General features: G+C 38.9%; 1 protein-coding gene across 7 annotated transcripts in view; it reads right to left on the reverse strand.

Moving 5' to 3' along the window:
• The window catches only part of POU2F1 (POU class 2 homeobox 1), a 203,492-nt gene that overhangs the window by 63,471 nt on the left and 118,605 nt on the right, over nt 1–21,416 (reverse strand). Inside the window, exon 1 of one of the 7 annotated variants that reach the window (XM_055365114.2) lies at nt 2,574–2,733. The exons of the other annotated variants lie outside the window; for them this stretch is intronic. Within the exon in view, the coding sequence (XP_055221089.1) occupies nt 2,574–2,664 (91 nt within the window). The 5' untranslated portion in view covers nt 2,665–2,733. Of the gene's footprint in view, nt 1–2,573; nt 2,734–21,416 lie in introns of those variants that run through there. 7 annotated transcript variants of the gene reach the window in all.

Consider the following 21,416-nt stretch of genomic DNA (forward strand, 5'->3'; position numbering starts at 1 on the left):
ATGCAACAAAAATAAAAACAGACAATTGGGATTTAATTAAACTAAAGAGACAGGACTGAGGAGATAGGTACACTGAGGGCCAAAACCAACTATCAAAAGAAACTATCAACAGAATAAACAACCTACAGAATAGGAGAAAATATTAGCAAACTGTGCATCCAAAAAAGGACTAATATCCAAAATCTATAAGGAACTTAAATCAACAAGAAAAAAAACTTCATTAAAAAGCAGGCAAAGACAGACACGTCTCAAAAGAAGACATACAAGCAAGTCAACAAACATGAAAAAATGCTCAACATCACTAATCGTCAGAAATGCAAATCAAAATAACAATGAGACACCATCTCACACTAGGCAGACTATTATTAAAAAGTAAAAAAAAAAAAAACAAACCCACAAATGTTGACAAAGCTGAAAAAAAAAACCACGTACACACTGTTGGTAGGAATGCAAATTAGTTCAGTCCCTGTGGAAAGCAGTTTGGCAATTTCTCAAAGAACTAAAAACAGAATTACCATTCAACCTAGCAATCCCATTACTGGATATATACCCAAAGAAAAATAAATCGTTCTACCCAAAAGACACCTGCATCTGCATGTTTATCACAGCACTATTCACAACAGCAGAGACATGGAATCAACCCAAGTGCCCAAAACAGTGGATTAGATAAAGAAAATATGGTACATATGCACCGTGGAATACTATGCAGCCATAAACAGAACAAAATCCATGCAGTAATACGGATGCAGCTGGAGGCCATTTTCCTAAGTGAATTAACACAGGAACAGAAAACCAAATACCACATATTCTCACATTTAAGTGGGAGTTAAACACATAAGACACAAAGACAGAAACAGACACTAGGGATTCCAAAAGGGGGAAGGGAAGGAGAAGGCAAGGGCTGAAAAACTACCTACAGGTACTAGGTTTGCTACTTGGGTGACAGAATCATTAGAATCCCAAACCTCAGCATCAGGCGATATACCCATGTAACAAACCTGTGCGTTTACCCCCTACATCTAAAACAAAAATAGTTTTGTTTTTTTTTTTAAAAAAGTCTAGTGTGTTTCAGGAGCCAGGGATGAGAAAGCTACAAGGATGGAGTGGTTTAATACTATTAAATGGTACAGAGAAGATAAGGATAAGAGCACTGAGAAATAAATAAATCCAAAGAAAATAGAGGGAAAGGTAATAATAAAGGTAAGACCAATAATGAATACCATTAAAAAAAACTTCCACATAATAGAAACACCAACTTGGTTCTTTCAAAAGAATCTTGTCACTTTGTAACCTATAAACTTCTGGTAAGATGGAACAAGAAAATAAGAGAGAAGGAGCAAACAAACAATTTAAGTGTAACAAAAAGGCCTATCAAAAACTGCTGCAGGTCAGGTGCAGTAGCTCAAGCCTGTATCCCAGCACTCTAGACAGGCTGAAGCAGAAGAATTACTTGAGGCCAGGAGTTCAAGACCAGCCTGAGCAGCACAGTCAGAACCTGTCTCAAAAAAAAAAAAAAAAAAAAAAAAAAAAAGCTGCAGATAATAAAAAGATTAAGAATATATTGTGAAGCGTTTCATGTCGATACAATTAAAACTTAAAAATGAATAACTCTATAGAAAATATAATTTATCAAGACTGACTCAAGAAGAAATAGAAAATCCATAGAGTCCCACAGCATTTAAGAAAACTGAATTAGTAGGTAAGTAAAAATCTTCCCAAGAGAATAAAAAGCCTTGCTGATTTTACCCAAGTGCTTCCAAAAATTCAAGGAACAAATAATTCTAATCCTCCACAAACGTTTCCAGAGAACAGCAAAACCAGAAACACTTCTAACTCATTTCATGAGACCAGCATAACCTCGATACCATAACCTGATAAAGTGTGAAAAATATAAATACAAGCCAGTTTCATTCATAAACATATATGAAAAAATACTAAATAATAATAGCAAACCTAATCTACTAATATAAAATATTATGGCTAAGGTAGATCTAGGGAGTCTGAGGCAGGAGAATCACTTGAACCTGGGAAGCAGAGGTTGCAGTGAGCCGAGATCACGCCATTGCACTCCTGCCTGGGCAACGAGAGCAAAACACTGTCTCAAAAAATAGAAAAAAGATCAATTAGGCCAGATGCGGTGGCTCATGCCTGTAATCCCAGCACTTTGGAAGGTCGAGACAGGCAGATCATGAGGTCAAGAGATCGAGACCATCCTGGCCAACATGGTGAAACCCCATCTCTACTAAAAATACAAAAATTAGCTGGGTGTAGTGATGCGCGCCTGTAGTCCCAGCTATTCAGGAGGCTGAGGCAGGGGGATTGCTTGAACCCAGGAAGCGGAGGTTGCAATGAGCCGAGATAGCGCCATTGCACTCCAGCCTGAAGACAGAGTGAGACTCTGTCTCAAAAAAAAATATATATATATATATCAATTAATAAGATTCACCAAGTTCAATAAAGGGCGGGGTGGAATCATATAGAAATCTCAAAAGATGCATAAAACTCTTAGACAAATACAATATCCACTTATGATAAAAATTCTTGGCATAAGGACTGGGTGTGCTGGCTCACACCTGTAATCCTAGCATTTTGGGAGGCTGAGGCAGGTGGATTATTTGAGCTCTGGAGTTTGAGATGAGCCTGGGCAACATGATGAAACCCCATCTCTACCAAAAATACCAAAATCAGCCAGGCGTGATGGTGCACACCTGTAGTCCCAGCAACTTGGGCTGAGGGGGGAAGGACTGCTTGAACCCAGAAGGTTGAGGCCGCAGTGAGCCCACGTCACACCACTACACTCCTGCCTGGGGAACAAAGTGAGACCCCGTCTCACAAAGAAGCGGGGGGGGGGGGGGGGGGTAGGGTGGGGGAGGCGTGGGGGAGGGGGGGCAATCTTGGCATAGGAATACAAGTTTCTTTAACTTGATAAAGAATAAGCATTAAAATAAATAAACATCATAGTTTATGGTGAAAAATTAAAAGCATTTCCTTTAAGATTAAGAAGAAGATAAGGGGGCCAGTTACTGTTACAATAGGTAGACAGGCATGAGCAGGGCAGAGGGCTCTTCCCTTGCCCACTAGGAATGTCGGGTGATGGTCTGGCAGTTTTCATATTGCCTAAGTGATAAATTGGCAGCCGGCTTCAGGGAAAGGCCATTTCCTAATGGTCCACACCTGTTGTGCTAAAGTGTTAATTGAAGGCAGGGACCAGGGAGAAGTAATTTCTTGAGCATGTGCATTAAGAGACAAAATGGCGGAGTATGACCTTCTGGGGGCACACCACCAGAAAAGGGAAGAAAACCTCAGATGGGCATGTCTACAACTTCCTAAACACACTGCGCCTGCTCACCTCCCAAGGGTAAGGAGGGCACTACACATGTGGGCAGCCCACCTCAAGGGAAGAATCATGGGAAAGGGGCCAGCCCATAAAGTCCCAGGATCAAGGTTAAACACTGCACTTGACTTCGGTGCCTGCTTGGGACTCTTCTAAGTGTACTTTCCTTTCTGTCCTGTTCTAAAGCCTTTGTAAGTAAACTTCCACTCATGCTCTGAAACTTGCCTTGGTCTCTTCTGCTGCCTTATGCCCCTCAGTCGAATTCTTTCTTCTGAGGAGGCAAGAATTGAAGTTGCTGCAGACCCGTATATATTTGCCGCCAGTGACTCAAATACCTTCTACCAGTAACACATTTGATGCTGTGAAACTTGGATATTTGCCACTGGTAACACTACTACTACTTCTATCATACTCCAAGGCCTATCCAGCAGAACAAGACAAAAAAGAAAACATCTGAGTTGGAAAAAACAAAATAAAACCCTTTGCAGGTGATTTGTGTGTACAGAATGTTCTAAGGAATCTAATAATTTATTATTAGAATAAGAGAGTTTAATGAGGATGCAGCACACAAAATCTACTTTAAAACTGCCTTTGTGGCCGGGCAGGGTGGCTCACGCCTGTAATCCTAGCAGGTGTGAGCCAGGGCGGGCAGATCCCTTGAGCCCAGGAGTTAGAGACCAGCCTGGGCAACATGGTGAAACCCTGCCTCTACAAGAAAGAAAAAGAAAAAGAAAAAGAAAAATTAGCTAGGCGTGGTGGGACGTGCCTATAGTCCCAGCTACTTAGTAACAGTATAGTCCCAGTACTAAGTAACATACTTAGGAGGCTGAGGTGGGAGGATCACCTGATCTGAGGGAAGTCGAGGCTGCAGTGAGCCATGATCCTGCCACTGCACTCCAGTGTGGGCAACAAAGTGAGACCCTGTCTCAAAAAATAATAATAATAATAAAATTGTCTTTGTATATTCCAAATGAAAACAATTTTTAAAGATTTTATTTATAAACATTTAAAAGATACAAAGTCCTGAAAATAAATCTATCAAAATACAGCAAGTTCCATAGGCAGAAAATTATAAAACTTTATTTAAAAACAAAGACATGGTTGGGCATGGAGGCTCGCACTTATAATCCCAGAGATTTGAGAGGTGGGAGGATCGCTTAAGGCCAGGAGTTTGATACCAGCTTGAGCAACATAGTGAAAAAAAATAGTAATTAAAAATGTGCAGTTATTATAGTATGCCAGTTGTATAGACAGATGCCAGCTCAATATTGTAAAAATGTCAGTTCTCCCCAAACTGACCTATGGATTCAAAGTAAATTCATATCAAAATCTCAATAAATTATTTTCTCTCTTTGTCTTTTTTTTGGAGCAGAGGGGTAGAACTTAACAAGTTGATTCTAAAATTTACATAGAATGGCATGGGGCCAAGATGTTCTTTAAAACATGGAGACGTGGATTATCAAGATATTAACATTTAGAGAGCAATAATAATTGAGGCAGTGTGGTATTAGCATAGGGATCAACACATATACCAGTGCAGAGTCTAGAGACAGAGGTACACACACCTATGAACACCTGAAACATGACAGAGGTGAGGAAGGGATGAAAGATGACAGATCAATGAGGAAAGGGTGGAGTTTTTAATAAAGGGGTAGCTGGGTATCTATTTAAAAAACAAAAAACAAAAAACTAGACACATTACACTATACTAAAAAAAAGAAAGAAAGAAAAACGAAAATTTCAGAAGGATTAAAAGCCAAAATGTGAAATGCAAAACTATAACATTCTTAGAAGATAACATAAAAGAATATCATTCTAACCTTGGGAAAGTGAAGAATTTCTTTATCAAGAACCAAAAGATGAAAACACATAAATTTAACTACTTTAAAATTAAAAGCTCATCAAAGGGCTACATAAAGTGAATTGAAAAAAGAAAATATTTACAATCCATACAAACAACAAAGGATTAGTATTCAGAATATACAAAGAACTCCTATGAGTCAATAAGAAAAAGTCAACCCAATAGAAAAAATAGGCAAGATAAATGAATAGGAATTTAACAAAGGAAGAAACACAGATGGCCCGTAAACAGGAAAAGATGTTCAATCTGCTTGGAAACTATGGAAATGCAAATTAAAACCCCAATGAGATACCATTTTACACCTGATAAATTGGCTAAAATTACAAAGTCGGTTAATCCCAGTTGCTATTAGTAGCAGTATAAACCAGTACAAATGCTTTGGAAAACTGGCTGGCAGTACTAAGTAACATTAGAACAAGTTCAGCAATAACACTATTAAGAAAATACTCTGGGTACTCACACCTGTAATCCCAGCACTTCAGGAAGCCGAGACGGGCAGATCACCTGAGGTCAGGAGTCTGAGACCAGCCTGGCCAACATGGTGAAACCCCGTCTTTACTAAAAATATAAAAATCAGCTGAGCGTGGTGGAGGGTGCTTGTAATCCCAGCCACTAGGGAGGCTGAGGCAGGAGAATTGCTTGAACCCGGGAGGCCGAGGTTGCAGTGAGCTGAGATTGCGCCACTGCACTCCAGCCTGGGTGACAGAGTGAGACTCTGTCAAAAAATAAATAAATAAATAAAAATAAAGAAAATACTCTGGGGACTTTTTCACAACATGTATCAAGAGATAAGTACAAAGTCATTTATAGCCATATTATTTGTAATAGCAAAAGCCTAGAAATAACCCAAATGTCCATCAATAATGGAATAAACAAACATTCTAATGTAGTCATACAATGGGATATTACATCCAGTGAAAATGAATTATAGGTGTATGTACTAACATGGATGAATCTCAAACACATAATGTTGAGCAAAAGAAATCAGTAATAAAATATCCATGGTACAGTATAATTCAATTTCATTATGGAAACAGGCCAAGCTAAGTAATGTGTTATTTGAGGATAAATATGTAGATGGAAAAATATTTTGAGTGAAAAGCAATGTCACCATTAACGCTAACTTCGGGATAGTGGTTATTTTTGTGGTAGAAGAATGCAATATGTTCAGAGTGGGCCTACAGAAGCCTTCTGAGGAATGGTAACATTCTACTTTATGGCCACAGTGGTAGATATGAGTACTTAAACACTACATTCATGTTTACATACAAGTTTCTACAATTACTTTTGCATAAAATCGTAAAAGAATCAACAATAAAAAAAAGTGCAACAAAATTCTGGGTACACATCCAGATTGCAAGGAATAAAGGCAAAAGCAGGTAATAATGAAGCCAAGGTGGTGAGTGATGATCGTTTCTTTCATAAGTCAGGTACTGGTGGGACAGCGTGAGGATGATAATTCAAAGGGGCAGATAGGGTGGAAGGAAAGACTTGAGGTTGATAAAACCTGAGCAAACTTAGAAGACTGAAAGAGTCTGTGGAAGGGATATGCTGAAAAGGTAAGAACAATAGCAGGTTGAAAGATAGGGCAGAAACCTGAAGGGTACGAGAAGACAATTCAAATAATGGAGGCAGTGGGGGTAAAGAGAGATATTTCTTTGTCAGATGCAAAAAAAAGGAGAAGGTAGGTAAAAACAGAAAAATGTAAAGTATTGAAGAGGGAGGTGGTGAGGCTCAAATCAGACAGCTACAATTTTTTCAGTAATCAAAAGGCAGATATTTTCAGAAAACGAAAGAGCAAAACAGAAATAGAGAAGACTGGAAATATGCAATGAAAAATGTGACAGGGAATAAATTAGAGGTGAATCCAAGGTTAGCACCAGTGACAGTGAAGACCCAGCTGAGAGACAGTTGGATTTATATTAAGTTCAAGCATTGGAGAGTCCTCATCTCCCAGAAAGTTCTGTTTTTCTCTTCATAGCCAGCAGTCAAGGATCAAATAGGCAAAGGTTTCTTCCCTTCATGAACAGTTCATATTACTCAGCTTTGCACAGGATTCAGGCATTTAAAAGTCTTTCAGCGCTCAGCTCAAATGCCATTTTCTTTCATGTTTCCCATCTCTCTAACCCAAAAGCAATAATCTATACCTTCTTACTATGAAAACACATTTGGTACTTCCTCAACATTTTGTGGGAGTGAGGGAAGAAATAAAATTGAGCTAAAGTACACATGACACAGATGAATGTGAATCTCAAGCCCGCTATACTAAGTAAAAGCAGCCAGATTCAAAGGGTACATCCACATGATTCTATTTATTTCATATTTTGGAAATGGTAAAGCTGAAAGCGACATTAAAAAGAACTAATCAAGCTCCTTGTTTTACAAATAAGAAATTTTTTCTAATATACAGAAATACTTCCACTGAAATAACCAAGCTGGATAGTAATTGAGCTCAGACTGAAATTCCAAGCCTTCCACCGATCTGTCTAGCACCCCTGCCTCAACTCTCTCCCAACTGCCCTTTCTACTAAACCATCCAATGACGAAGGACTCCAATTCAATGCTCATTCACAAATATTAGCTAAGTGACAAATCAGTAATTGAGGCCATGATCAGGCTCATAAGGGGACATAAGATGACAAAGTAGTAGAATTCTGGCCTTTGCTATCTATCTCACAGCTAGCTACTTCAACTACATTTCTTTTACATTAAAATAAAGTTTTTAAAAAGGAATCAAATCAAATTTTATAGCCCACAAGAAATATTACATTTTATAAAGGACAACTTTGTCAAAAAACGTCTTCAAATAGGAAATGCATCAAAATGTTAATAGTGAATACATTATTCTGTATTTTTCAAATTCTCTACCATGATGAGTATTACCATTAAGTTGTGATAACAGCTTTAATTTTTATTGCTAAAATTTTCCTAAAATGGGCATCCTTTCAATTTATCCTTCAATGTCATCTCCAAAGCAATCAGTCTCCAGTCTCTTAAAAGAGACACACTTCTGCTGTTTGAATTCTGCCCAGGTGTGCATCTATTTTTGCGGTGGGAGGACAGTCCTCTCCTTTATCCTATTCCTGTTGTCATTTTTCCACAAATGAGAATGGAAATCTATATCCTATGAACATTAATTTTAAAATGTATAAATGAGAGAGGAAACATTACACATTAGGGAAAGAAGGAGAAAAGAAGAGGTGGGAGGGAGGAGAGGAGAGTCAGGGAGAAAGCTAAGGTGAAACCCTCAAATAGGATGAAAATGCAGATATCCTTCACCCTCCTCTCTAGCTCTGAAAATCCTAGTCATTATGAAATATCCAGCCTGGAATCTACTTCCTTCAAGAAGACTTTAAGGGCCAGCCTAACTATAAATAATATTTCCAAAATCTTAACTCCTATAAAATCTAGTTTTTCTTAGGATGTTTAATCATTACTTAAGATATAACATTAATAGTTTCTTTTCTTTTTTTTCTTTCTTTCTTTTTTTTTTTTGAGATGGTGCTTCGTTCTTGTTGACCAGGCTGGAGTGCAGTGGCGCGATCTCGGCTCACTGCAACCCTGCGCCTCCCAGGTTCAAGTGATTCTCCTGCCTCAGCCTCCCAAGTAGTTGGGATTACAGGCATGTGCCACCATACCCAGCTAATTTTGTTTGTTTGTTTTGTTTGTTTTGAGACAGAGTTTCGCTCTTGTTGCCCAAGTTGGAATGCAAGTGGCACAGTTTCAGCTCACTGCAACTTCCGCCTCCCCGGTTCAAGAGATTCTCCTGTCTCAGCCTCCTGAGGAGCTGAGATTACAGGCACGTGCCACCACGCCCAGCTAATTTTTTGTAATTTTAGTAGGGATGGGGTTTCACCATGCTGGCCAGGCTGGTCTAGAACTCCTGACCTTAGGTGATCCACCCACCTCAGCCTCCCAAAGTGCTTGGATTACAGGTGTGAGCCACCATGACTGGCCAACATTAATAGTTTCAAAACAAATCAACCTTTTGAGCCCAGAAATTAAAACACAGATAATACTTTTTTTTTGAGACGGAGTTTCGCTTTTGTTGCCCAGGCTGGAGTGCAATGGCATGATCTCGGCTGACTGCAACCTTGGCCTCCCGGGTTCAAGCGATTCTCCTGTCTCAGCCTCCCTAGTAGCTGGGATTACAGGCATGCGCCACCACGCCTGGCTAATTTTGTATTTTTAGTAGAGACGGGGTTTCTCCATGTTGGTCAGGCTGGTCGCGAACTCCCAATCTCAGGTGATCCACCCGCCTCAGCCTCCTGAAGTGCTGGGATTATAGGCATGAGCCACCGTGCCCAGCCTAACACAGATAATACATTTTCTTTCTTTTTTTTTTTTTTTTTTTTTTTTGAGATGGAGTTTTGCTCTGTCGCCCAGGCTGAAGTGCAGTGGCAAGATCTTGGCTCACTGCAACCTCCACCTCTCAGGTTCAAGCAATTCTCCTGCCTCATCTGTTCAGGACCTAGCTACATCTGAAGGAAATCATGACACTTTAAAAAGAAAAAAAATCTGTCTTTTGCAATGTCAGTTCCCCATGTTCTTTAGCTAAATGCATGGAAATACATTTGTTACTATAGGTCTCAGACTAAGTATCAGAATCACACAGACGACAAAATAGAATTAAATCAGAGTAAGAAAGTTGGTTGCAGAGAACTGAGTTTTCTGGAACCCTGGAAAATATTTGTAAATAGCCCATTTCCAACAAAAGAACAAAAAAGATTCATTCTCAACGGAGACCAAAATCCTGAATATGTAAAAAGGCAAGGTACTCTTTTTATTCTCTCATCTGATATGATCCTACTTGCAGGGGGCAAGGGAAACTACATTAAGTATAGTACACCTGTTCTGAAATGACTTTGCCTCCCAATAATACTTAGTATCATTGGCTTATTGGGAACTTAATCTAACTTGATGTGTATGTAATCTTTTCTTGTTAATCAAAACTCACCTGAAACCCTATACAACCTTTATTTTTAATCTACTCCAAAGCAATGATTACTTTGAAATATGAATATAAAAATATTCAGCTGTTTTCTTAAATCTTAGCCAACTGATGTGTTCATGTTTACAGTTCAGTAGAAATTTCTCTTCCCTTGAATGAACAGTTTTACCTTTATAAGAAATGGCTTTAGATAAAATTATTACGCCCATATACACAAGACTATGACTGAATCATCTCCTATTTTGAATGAAACAATTATTTTTGCCTATGTGCATTTTCTATTTTTATATAATTATTTAGGAACAAACAACAAATGAGAACCAGGAATATCACATAGCAAAAGATCCTGCTGTAAAAATAAATGCTGTATTCAATAAATATTTACTGAGAATTGATATTCCAGATGCTGAGGTTATAAAAATGAATACACCACAGTCATTGCTCTTAAGTAGTTCTCAGGCCTATTCATTAATTGATTAATTCATTCAAAAAATACGTATTGAGCATATACTGTATAGCAAGCACTGTTCCAGGTGTCAGAGATGCAGCAGTGGAGAGACAAAAATAATGTCCTTCATGGAGCTTACATTCTAGTTGGGAAATAGATAATAAAAATGAAAAAATATTGAATATCAGATACAAATAAATGCTATGGAAAAATAAAAAGGAAAAGGGATAGCGAGTCTGGCCGGGGTGCACAAGTAATGCATTTATGAATTCCATATTCATAAAAATATATATACAATGTGGAAAGTATAAAACAGATACCACATAGGCTACTGATAAGAACATTAAAAGAAGACTTTAAGGGGAAAGGGAGAAGGCAAGGTCAGGGAAGCTTCCTGGAGACAACATTTCAGATGAATCTTAAGAGGATGAGATGGAATTAATTGGAAAAGGTTGAGTGAGGGAAGAAAATACCAAGCATTTCTATACCAAAAGTAGAAGACACCATGGCCACGTTAAAAAATAAAATCTAAGAATTTTAACAACTTTAAATACACTGTTAGGTCCTAGGGTTACAAAGTCATATTCCCATACACAAGGAGCTCACAGTTAGGTTTGGGTGGCAGACAAGTAAATAAGTAATACAAAAGACAAGCACTATTAAAAAAAATAAGATATCTATGAAAAGTGGTATCTAAAAAAAGTGGAAGGTAGAACACAAAAAAGAATAAGGTACTGTCACTGTCCTCAAGCCAAGCAAAGCAGAGCACTTACTTGCTCTTAGAAAGGTACAAAGAGTTTTGAGAGGTTTAGTGTGGCTAAGATGGAGAGATGAGGTGATACAGGTAGTTCAGGGTAAGAGAGTAAGGCACAAACAACCAAGGTGACAAAAGTCAAACATCTAACTGCTTAGATGTAAACACAATTTATTATTACCCATTCTCATCTCATTATTACAAGATATTCTGACTATAAGATAGAGGAAAATACACAAAAACATTGGAAAAAAGGAGGAGGTTTCAGTTATTATTATTATTTCCTGGGGAAAATGAATGAAGAGTTGCTACTTTTTAAAGTACATTATCTAATCCCATTAAAATGGCTGTAATTTTTTTAAAGAAGAAAATAAGTGTTGGCAGGGACGCAGAGAAATTGGAATCCTTGTACATTGATTGTGGAAATATAAAATGGTTCAGCTGCTATAGAAAAAAGTTTGGCGGTAATTCTATGTTTAACTATTTGAAGGACCATCAAAAAGTGGACCCAGCAACTTCACTGCTAGACATACAGTCACGTACCATATAAAGACATTTCCATCAGCAACAATAGAACCATGATTATAATACCCTATTTTTACTGTACCTTTTCTATGTTTAGATACACAAATACCACTGTGTTACAATTGCATACAGTATTCAGTATACTAACTGTACAGATCTGTAGCCTAGGAGAAACAGGCTATATCATATGGTTTAGGTATGTCATAGGCTATACCATCTTCGTTTGTGAAACATACTCTATGATGTTCATACAATGGTGCATTTCTCAGAATGTATCCCTGACGTTATGCATGACTATATACCCAAAATAAATGAAAACAAGTACTCAAACAAATCCGTGTATATAAATGTTCACAGCAGCATTATTCACAAGAGCCAAAGAGAGTGGAAACAACCCAAATGTCCATCAAGAGACAAAGGGACACCAACAAATTGTGGTATATCCATATAATGGAATACCATTCAGCCATAAAAGGAATGAGTACTGATAATATGCATGAATGAACCTTGAAAACATTATACTAAGTTAAAGAAGCCATACACAAAAGGTCACATACCATATGATTTCATTTACATGAAATACCTAGAATAGGTAAATTTATACAGACAAACTATAGGTTGGTGGTTGTCAGGGGCTGGGGAGAGGGGAAAATGGAGAGCAACTACTTAAGGGGTATAGGGTTTCCTTTGGGGGTGATGAAAATGTTTTGGACCTGGATAGATTGGTAGCTGCACAACACTGTGAATACACTAAATGCCACTGAATTGTTCATTTTAAAATAGTTAATTTTATGTTACGCATTTCACCTCAATCTAAAAAAGAAAATAAAAGACTGCAGTTCTGGTATAAATCTGACAGTTTCTGCTCTACTGGCTTACTTTCCTAGAGCAGCCAGCCTCGTCTGTATAAATGGCTGCTTATGATCTGTTATGAAATGCACCCCTGTTAGAAGTGCACATGAAAATAAGATTAACAATTTCTTGAATAAGGGCCTGAGAAATTTTGGAACATGAGTTTGTGAAGGCTATTTTTCATCACCCAGCAGTTATATTTGAGATAGTACTATACTACATGTTAATGTGTAATGAAAATAATATACTACTTCAATTAAACCTACATAATAAAGAGGAAAAATACATTATTCACATATTTCTATTTATAAGTAAATTTAAGGCAGTCAAGGCAAAATTACCAATAGACTAAATTTCCGACACCCTATAGGAAATAATGACAATATCTGTGCCCATCACTACATCACCTTGATAAGCAAGGACAAATTCCAAATGAAGTTCACAGAAAGTCAAGCAACTCACAGGACATAAATAATAGCTAAAAGATCTTTTAGGAAAACTTAGCTACTGCTCATTTTTTAGAGTGTTTGTGTGGAGAGCGTTTCTTCCATCTGAGCTGCCATAAAATGGGAAGAATCTGGGATAATGGAAATCCTGAAAGAGAATCACTTATCACAGAAACAAAACCACAGAAAGATTCTAAGCCACTACAAAAGTAAGAAGCATAATCAAAATTCACGACACAAAATATCTATAGCAGGGGTCCCCAACCCCTGGGTTGAAGACCGGTGCCAGTCTGTGGCCTGCTAGGAACAGGCTGCACAGCAGGAGGTGAGTGGTGGGCAAGACAGCGTTATTTTTTTTTTTTTTTTTTTTTTTTTTTTTTTGAGGCGGAGTCTGGCTCTGTCGCCCAGGCTGGAGTGCAGTGGCGCAATCTCAGCTTACTGCAAGCTCCGCCTCCCGGGTTCACGCCATTCTCCTGCCTCAGCCTCCCGAGTAGCTGGGACTACAGGCGCCCGCCACCACGCCCGGCTAATTTTTTGTATTTTTAGTAGAGACGGGGTTTCACCATGTTAGCCAGGATGGTCTCGATCTCCTGACCTCGTGATCCGCCCGCCTCGGCCTCCCAAAGTGCTGGGATTACAGGCGTGAGCCACCGCGCCCGGCCAAGACAGCGTTATTGCCTGAGCGCTGCCTCCTGTCAGAGCAGCAGTGGCACTAGATTCTCATGGGCGCGTGAACCGTAATGTGAACAGTGTATGCGAGGGATCTAGGTGGTGCATTCCTTATGAGAATCTAACTAATGACTGATGATGTGAGGTAAAAAACAGTTTCATCCCCCAAACCATCCCCTACTCGCTGTCTGTGGAAAAACTGTCTTCCAGGAAACCAGTCACTGGGGCCAAAAAGGTTGGGGGCTGCTGATCTATAGAATGGATAGGTATTACTTATCTGCTAAAAATCTCCACAGTGATTGTACTTGATTGTAATGATTGGATTGTATATCCTTTACTTCCTAAGTAATAATAGTATGTGTATTTTTAAAATTACTTTTATACATCACCTTAGAGATGAATGCATTATCAGTGATGCATGACAAGATTTCTATAGGTGGCTGTTTGCTAAATTGTTAAGTCTATCTGGATGAAAGACTCAGTTAAAACAGATTTTCATTAACATTATTCTTTTTTAAAAAAAAAATCCAGGGTCTCACTCTGTCACCCAGGCTGGAGTGCAGTGGCGCAATCATGGTTCACTGCAGCCTTGACCTCCTAGACTCAAGCGATCTTCCTCCCTTAGCCTCCCAAGTAGCTGGGACCACAGGCATGTGCCACCATGCCCAGTTAATTTTTTTAAGTTTTTTTTTTTTTTTGTAGACATGGGGGTCTCACTATGTTGCCCAGGCTAGTCTTGAACTCCTGGGCTCAAGGAATCCTCATGCCTTGATGTCCCAAAGTGTTGGGATTACAGGTGTGAGCCACTATTCCAGGCTCTTAACTTTATTCTTAATTGTAGAAAAATAATTGTCTTATGACTTACCAGCTGTTGAGACTTTTCAAATAACTTAAATATTGAACATAAATGAAATATATTTGAAGACCAAGAAAACCAGAAAGACAGACCTTATTTTAATATCCTAAAATCTTATTAATATTTTTGTTGGTGGAGAAAATTACCAAACATTGACCTTGCTCCATCTCTGTTCTGCCTCTCAACCTAGTCAGAGGCTCCCTTGCTCATCTTTCCCTGTAAGATGTGAGCCAGTTAAACGGTAGCAGCTTCCTGCCTTCCTCAGAAACACAATGAATGCTCCTTACCTTCTGAGTTTATCTGATGTCAGCCTTCCTAGCTTGGATTATTACACTTTGCTACAAATCCCGCTGATAGTGTTTATTTTAATCCTAGACTTCTTTATTGCATTCTATTCCCAGTTTTGTTTTCCCTGTATCACAAGGAAATCCCTAATTGACTGTTCCTAATCTTCTCTAGACTGCTTTCTTACATTCCCTTCTACCTGAAAACTTACTATCTGAATCTGTCTTTATCTCCTTTACTCTCCCATTTCTCACCTAAAAAACAACAAAAAAAGGAATCTTCTACTTTAGGCTACTTCAGCCACCACGTGCTCTGAAACCCAACACCTCCCCTCTCCTCAAAAATGGATCCCTGACTCATCTGTTCTTTCTTATTTATTTATTTTACTTTAAGTTCCGGGATACACAGAACATGCAGGCTTGTTACATAAGTACACGTGTACCACGGTGGTTTGCTGCACCTATTGACCCGTCCTCTAAGTTCCCTCCCCACACCCTCACCCCTGGTATGTGATGTTCCCCTCCCTGTGTCCATGTGTTCCCACTGTTCAACTCCCACTTATGAGTGAGAAAATGTGGTGTTTCGTTTTCTGTTTCTGTGTTAGTTTGCTGAGGATGATGGCTTCCAACTTCATCAATGTCCCTGCAAAGGACACGATCTCATTCCTTTTTATGGCTGCATCATCTGTTCTTTCTTTGCCACTCCCCTCCTACACTGGCTCTTTTCCCTTAGCATCTAAACATATTCAAATTGCTTCACTAGGAGGCCCTTCTAACCTCCCCTCCCATTCTTTCCTTCTCTATCATCCTCCCCTTCCTCCTAATAGATAGCTAACACTGATAGTGAATGGACCGAGCCACATATCTACTTGCTTTCCGTGTATACAACAAGACTATGAGATGGATTATTATTTATCTCCATCTTACAGCTAAGAAAAACTCTAACATGAAAAAAGTAACTTGCCTAAGGTAACACAACTAGCAAGTGAAAGGAGCAAGATATGAATCCATGGGGTTTGATTTCAGGGTCTGAGCTCTTAACCACTATGATACATAGCCCCATATAGAGCTTCCATGAAAAGAGTTGCTTACATTTATCTTTCCCTTTACACAACCATTCACTTTCTTAACCACAGCAATTTATTTCCAAACCACTTAACTAAAATCTTTAAAAGGCCCACAGTAACTAATTGTCAAATTCAAGGGTCACATTTTAAGGCTCCTATGGCAGGACTTGACCACACTAAATGCTAACTCCATGAGCTCACTGGTCTGATTCACATCTGATCTCCATGGTTGTTATTTCTTAGTCTACTTAAGCACAGTCCAATAGAACTTTCTGTGATAATGGAAATGTTCTATTATATGTACTGGCTAATATGGTAGTCACTAAACTACACGTGGCTACTGAACACTAGAAATGTGGTTAGTATGATTGAGGAACTGAATTTTTAATTTAATTTAATTTAATTTAAATTTAAAGAGCCACATGCAGTCAGTGTCCATCCTATTCGACAACAAAGGCATGGGCTCCTCTTCCTCTGCCAGCCCTTTCAACACCTTAGAAGAGCTCCGTCCTTGGTCCTCTTGGCTGATTCCACGCTCCTCCCAGTAGCATTTCCCTGTTAAAGACTCTTACACCTCTCCTCAGGAACCTATCTCTATCTTCAATTGCCCACATCTTCACCTGCAAGCACCCCAAGGCACCCCAAGTACAACATTTTCAGTACTGAAATGTTTCATCATCTCATTGTCAAGTCTACTCCCCAACAGTACAGTTCCTACTCAGAGAATGCTACCACATCTCTCCCAGCCCCGAGGCAAATACAAGTATTCATTTTAAATTACTCCCTTTCCTTCCTTCTTCAAAAAAAAAAAAAAAAAAATTGACCCCTGGCTTCTATTGCCATTGCTCTAGGCCAGGATGTTATATAATGGATCTAATTGAAAGAATAATGTAGTCTAGTTTTTGGCTTCAAGCAAGATGTAAAGTATAACATGGCTGGAAAATTCTTTTATACCAAAAATTCTTTAATATCTGTTAGGAAAAAAATGAAAAAAGTAACATGAAATAAAACTAAGCTGCTCTCTAAGGGAGAAGGGAGAAAATTATAGACAATCTCTAATAATCTGTACTGAAAGCAGCATTTTAGAAACAAACCCTCTCTTTAATGTTCTCAATTTCTATTAGTAATTAACAAAAATGGATACTACCTTTAAAATTCTAAATTTGTTACTGGGTTACCTCATGGCAAAAAGATCAATTGCTCATTCAGTGATTTAACAAAAGTATAATCTTAATTCAGATGTCACTTCCTATTCGCACAGCTTCAGTAATTATAGCGCCCTTCTCCCTCTTGACCCCCACCCCTGACCTAAAGTTTTAAAATCCCCATGTGCACCAGTGGGCAGAGCCAGGGCAAGTTTCTCAATATGTACTGATCAGAATCTTGTAGAAGCCATATCCTGTAACTGACATCTATCAAATCAAACACTAGAGGGAGGTCTATCTTTCCTACAGGTGTTTGGTATTTGCTTCTAAACCACCAAGATCCTTCACTGAGCTCCTGAGGCTCTCTGGAAATGCTTCAGCCACTTTCAATGACCCACTAATTAAAAATTAGCTATAAAGGTACTCCAAACAACATTAGTATTTCTACTCTCAGGCTTATAAGAGCAGCTTGGCCAGTGCAGAATGTAGTCTACACAATAAAATATGTAATAAATTTTAAAATAATAATAAAAGCAGTAAGAATATTAAAAATGGCCTCTGGATAAACGTAAGTTCAAAAGGAAAATAATCCTTAAGTGTCTGAAATTTGCAAATGCTCCATTCTGGTTTAACAAGAACTATATTGAGGTCTATTTTGAGGCTTCTCTGGAAAACACTGGTATTTTATCTGGAAATTATTTCCAAAACTAGTGCTGGTTCAAGGCATCAAGTTGTTAAATTACTATGAAGAATAGCAAGTCTATTCACTGGTACCCTGGTCTTTCAGGATTCTTTCTCTTCATCTTGGAGAAAATGATATCTGATCATGCTCTTTTATGAATATAAATGAGCATATAATGTCCTAATACCAGCCATAGCACTAGTAAATCCCAAAGAATTAATAACATCACTGGTTACTAGGAACTTTGGATGACAGTATTTTTGGAATACAAGCCCATAAACAGTATTCCAAAAATACTATTGTATTTATGTATATTAGGTTACATTAACAAATTTCTTTTGACTTTTCATTTGCCTGAAATATAGTGATATTATCCTGGGGAAAAATCATTTTGATATGAACAGGAGACAGGGAAATACTGGGTAGAAGAGGGTGGTTCCCTAGCAAAGGCCCCACCCTCAAGCCTGGAAACCCGTGGTCCTAAATGGGAACAGGTATTTCTGTTTTCTCGTCCAAAAGTTGCCTTTTGGCCTGCCATACCCCACTATCGTGGCTCCATATAACCTCCAGACCCCAGGCTCCAGAAGACATGAACAGTAGAGCAGAAGAACGGCAGAATGGTGTGGCAGAGAGAAGAGAAGGAATGTCTGAATGTTGAGAGGAATTCGACTGGGGGTGGTCAAAGAGGAAATCAGCTGCTGGATGGCCAAACTCTAGGGGAAGATCATCTTCCCATTCCATTCCCTTTCCAGCTCCCCATCCATCCCGCTAAGAGCCACCTCCACCGCTCAACAAAACCCCTGAATTCATCCTTCAAGTCCATGCGTGACCTGATTCTTCCTGGACGCCGCACAAGGACTTGGGTACCAAGAGGATCACTGAGCTAACACTTAAGCTGTCTGTAGACGGCAAAAGAGTGCACTGAAACATGTGCCCACTTGGGCTTCGGGAGTTGCAGACACCCACCCCTAGACACTACCATGTGGCCAGAGCCCAGAAAGTCCTTACCATAACTCCTGCACCTGCCAGTCTGTGTGCTTCCCTTCCTCTAAGAGGTTTGAGTATGGGCAGCCAAACATATGAGCCACTCCCTGTCGCATGTCCTGCAAGGGGGGTCAGGGAACTCTCCCCTTTCAATTCAAATGAAAAAAGCAAGTGAAAAAGGACAGGATAGGGAAGCCTTGGATCTATCTATCATAATTCAGATGAAAAAAGACAGTTAATTGACTGTAAATTCATTACAACAGATGAGTCAGCTGCTTTAAAAGAAAACAACTTTTCACATTACAAAACAAGTATCAGAAAATCTTATTAAATATATTAACATTTATATTAAAATATATTTAAATATCCTTTTTACCTGCATTATAAAAATAATTATAATAAGCCAATGGTAAGTTTTCAAAGATAATAATAAACAAAAGGTAATGGTAATGGCTGCAATGAAGTCTGAAGAATTGGAATACTGTCTAATTCTGTGAATGACTAAAAGATAAAAGATCTAGAACTCAGATGACATAATGGAAATCTTTTGAAGGAATTAGAGACATTTAGGACAGATTTCTTCCCCCATCTCAGCTTTGACTGTTTCTTCGTGCTGAACATATATTGCCTAGCATCATCATGATTTAAACCCTACCCAGCCTGTAAGATACAGTTTCAGTTCCACCTTCTCCAAAGCCTTCTCTGATCCTCCCAGCTAGAAACACTTTTCCCCTACACTGAATTCTCATGGGTTCACATATACTTCTCATGAATCGTCTCGATTTCTGTTATATTACATTTTCATATATGTTTTCTCTATAAGATAAATTTATTGAGAACAAAATCAGTCTTTTATTCAACTTCACTGATGTTAGTACTGTTATCTTGCGCATTGGAGACAAAAAGAAACAACAGGGCAGGCATGGTGGCTCATGCCTATAATCCCAGCAGGAGGCTGAGGCAGGTGGATCGCTTGATGCCAGGAGTTCAAGATCAGCATGGGCAACATGGTGAAACCCAGTTTCTATTAAAAACACAAAAATTAGCTGGGCGTGGGGGCGCACACCTGTAATCCCGGCTACTTGAGAGGCTGAGGCAGGAGAACTTCATGAATGCAGGAGGTGGAGGTTGCAGTGAGCCGAGATCGTGCCACTACACTCCAGCCTGGGCAACAGGGTGAGACTCTGTCTCCAAAAAGAAAAAAGAAACAACATAGCTCAAAGGGTAAAAGAATGGTTCTGGGCTGGGTGCAGTTGCTCACACCTCTAATCCCAGCACTTTGGGAAGCCAAGGTGGGCGGATCACCTGAGGTCAGGAGTTCGAGACCAGCCTGACCAACATGAAGAAACCCCGTCTCTACTGAAAATACAAAATTAGTCAGGCATGGTGGTGCATGCCTGTAATCCCAGCTACTTGGGAGGCTGAGGCAGGAGAACTGCTTGACCTCAGGAGGCGGAGGTTGCAGTGAGCCAGGATCGTGCCATTGCACTCCAGCATGGGCAACGACAGTGAAACTCCATCTTAAAAAAAGAATGGTTCTGCTCCCCTTTATAGCTATCTGTGTGACCTTCATCAAGTGACTAAACATCTCTGAGCCTCAACTTCCTTATTTATAAAAAGAGACCCTTATTTATAAAAAGAGAAAAATAACGTTTCATGAGGTTTTTATAAGGATTAAATGAGATAATCTTTGTAAAATGTTTAAATCACCCAGTAAATACTTAATCAATGCTAGCCACTATCATCATATTCTAGTACAAATGATTATAACAAATTGTTTTATAATAAATTACTACTTTATAGTAAATTAATTTGTAATAAATTGTCAAATGAATGGAAAAGAGTTAAAATGTGACAATGACTTCCAGAAGAGCTTTAATTTCTTAAAAGATGAAAAACTCCTAAGGACAAAATTCAAAAGAATGTAGAAAACAGAGTTGTAATACCAGAGAACAGATAACATTAGAAAGTACTGTGTTCTGTGTCCGTGCATGAACCCAGGCATAGGGCAGATAACCATCTGTCAGGAGTACTGATGAAAGAGGTCTGCCCTTTGAGTTAAAAGTGAGCAAAACTTTAATGTTTGTCCAATATTCCTTTTTCCCTCAATATTTCTTTACATCAAAATAGTTGATTTAGTTTTTTCCTATCAAACCTTGTAAAACTTCAAACAACTTCTTTACTTTTCCAACTATCATCTAAAATAGAGATGATCAGGTTTAATTTAGGAGAAAATCTTGTGGGAAAGCAGAACAACAGCCCATCAAAGATGGGCCTAATAATCATCCTAATTCCTGGAAGCTGTGAATTTGTTACCTGACACGGCAAAAGGTATTTTGCAAATCCAATGAAGTTCAGGATAGTAAGTGTTTAAAGAAAAGACGGGGACAGGAGAGTTAGAGAAGGAAATATGATTATGGAAGCAGGGTTGAGGGGAGGAGGGGGACAGGAAAGGGAGGGAAGGAAACAGATTTGACAATGCTATACATCTGGCTTTGAAGATGGAGGAAGGGGCCATAAGCCAAGGAGTGCAGGTGGTCTCTAGAAGCTGGAAAAGA

Source organism: Gorilla gorilla, chromosome 1 (assembly GCF_029281585.2).
Source record: "Gorilla gorilla gorilla isolate KB3781 chromosome 1, NHGRI_mGorGor1-v2.1_pri, whole genome shotgun sequence".
NCBI classification, from domain to species: domain Eukaryota; kingdom Metazoa; phylum Chordata; class Mammalia; order Primates; family Hominidae; genus Gorilla; species Gorilla gorilla.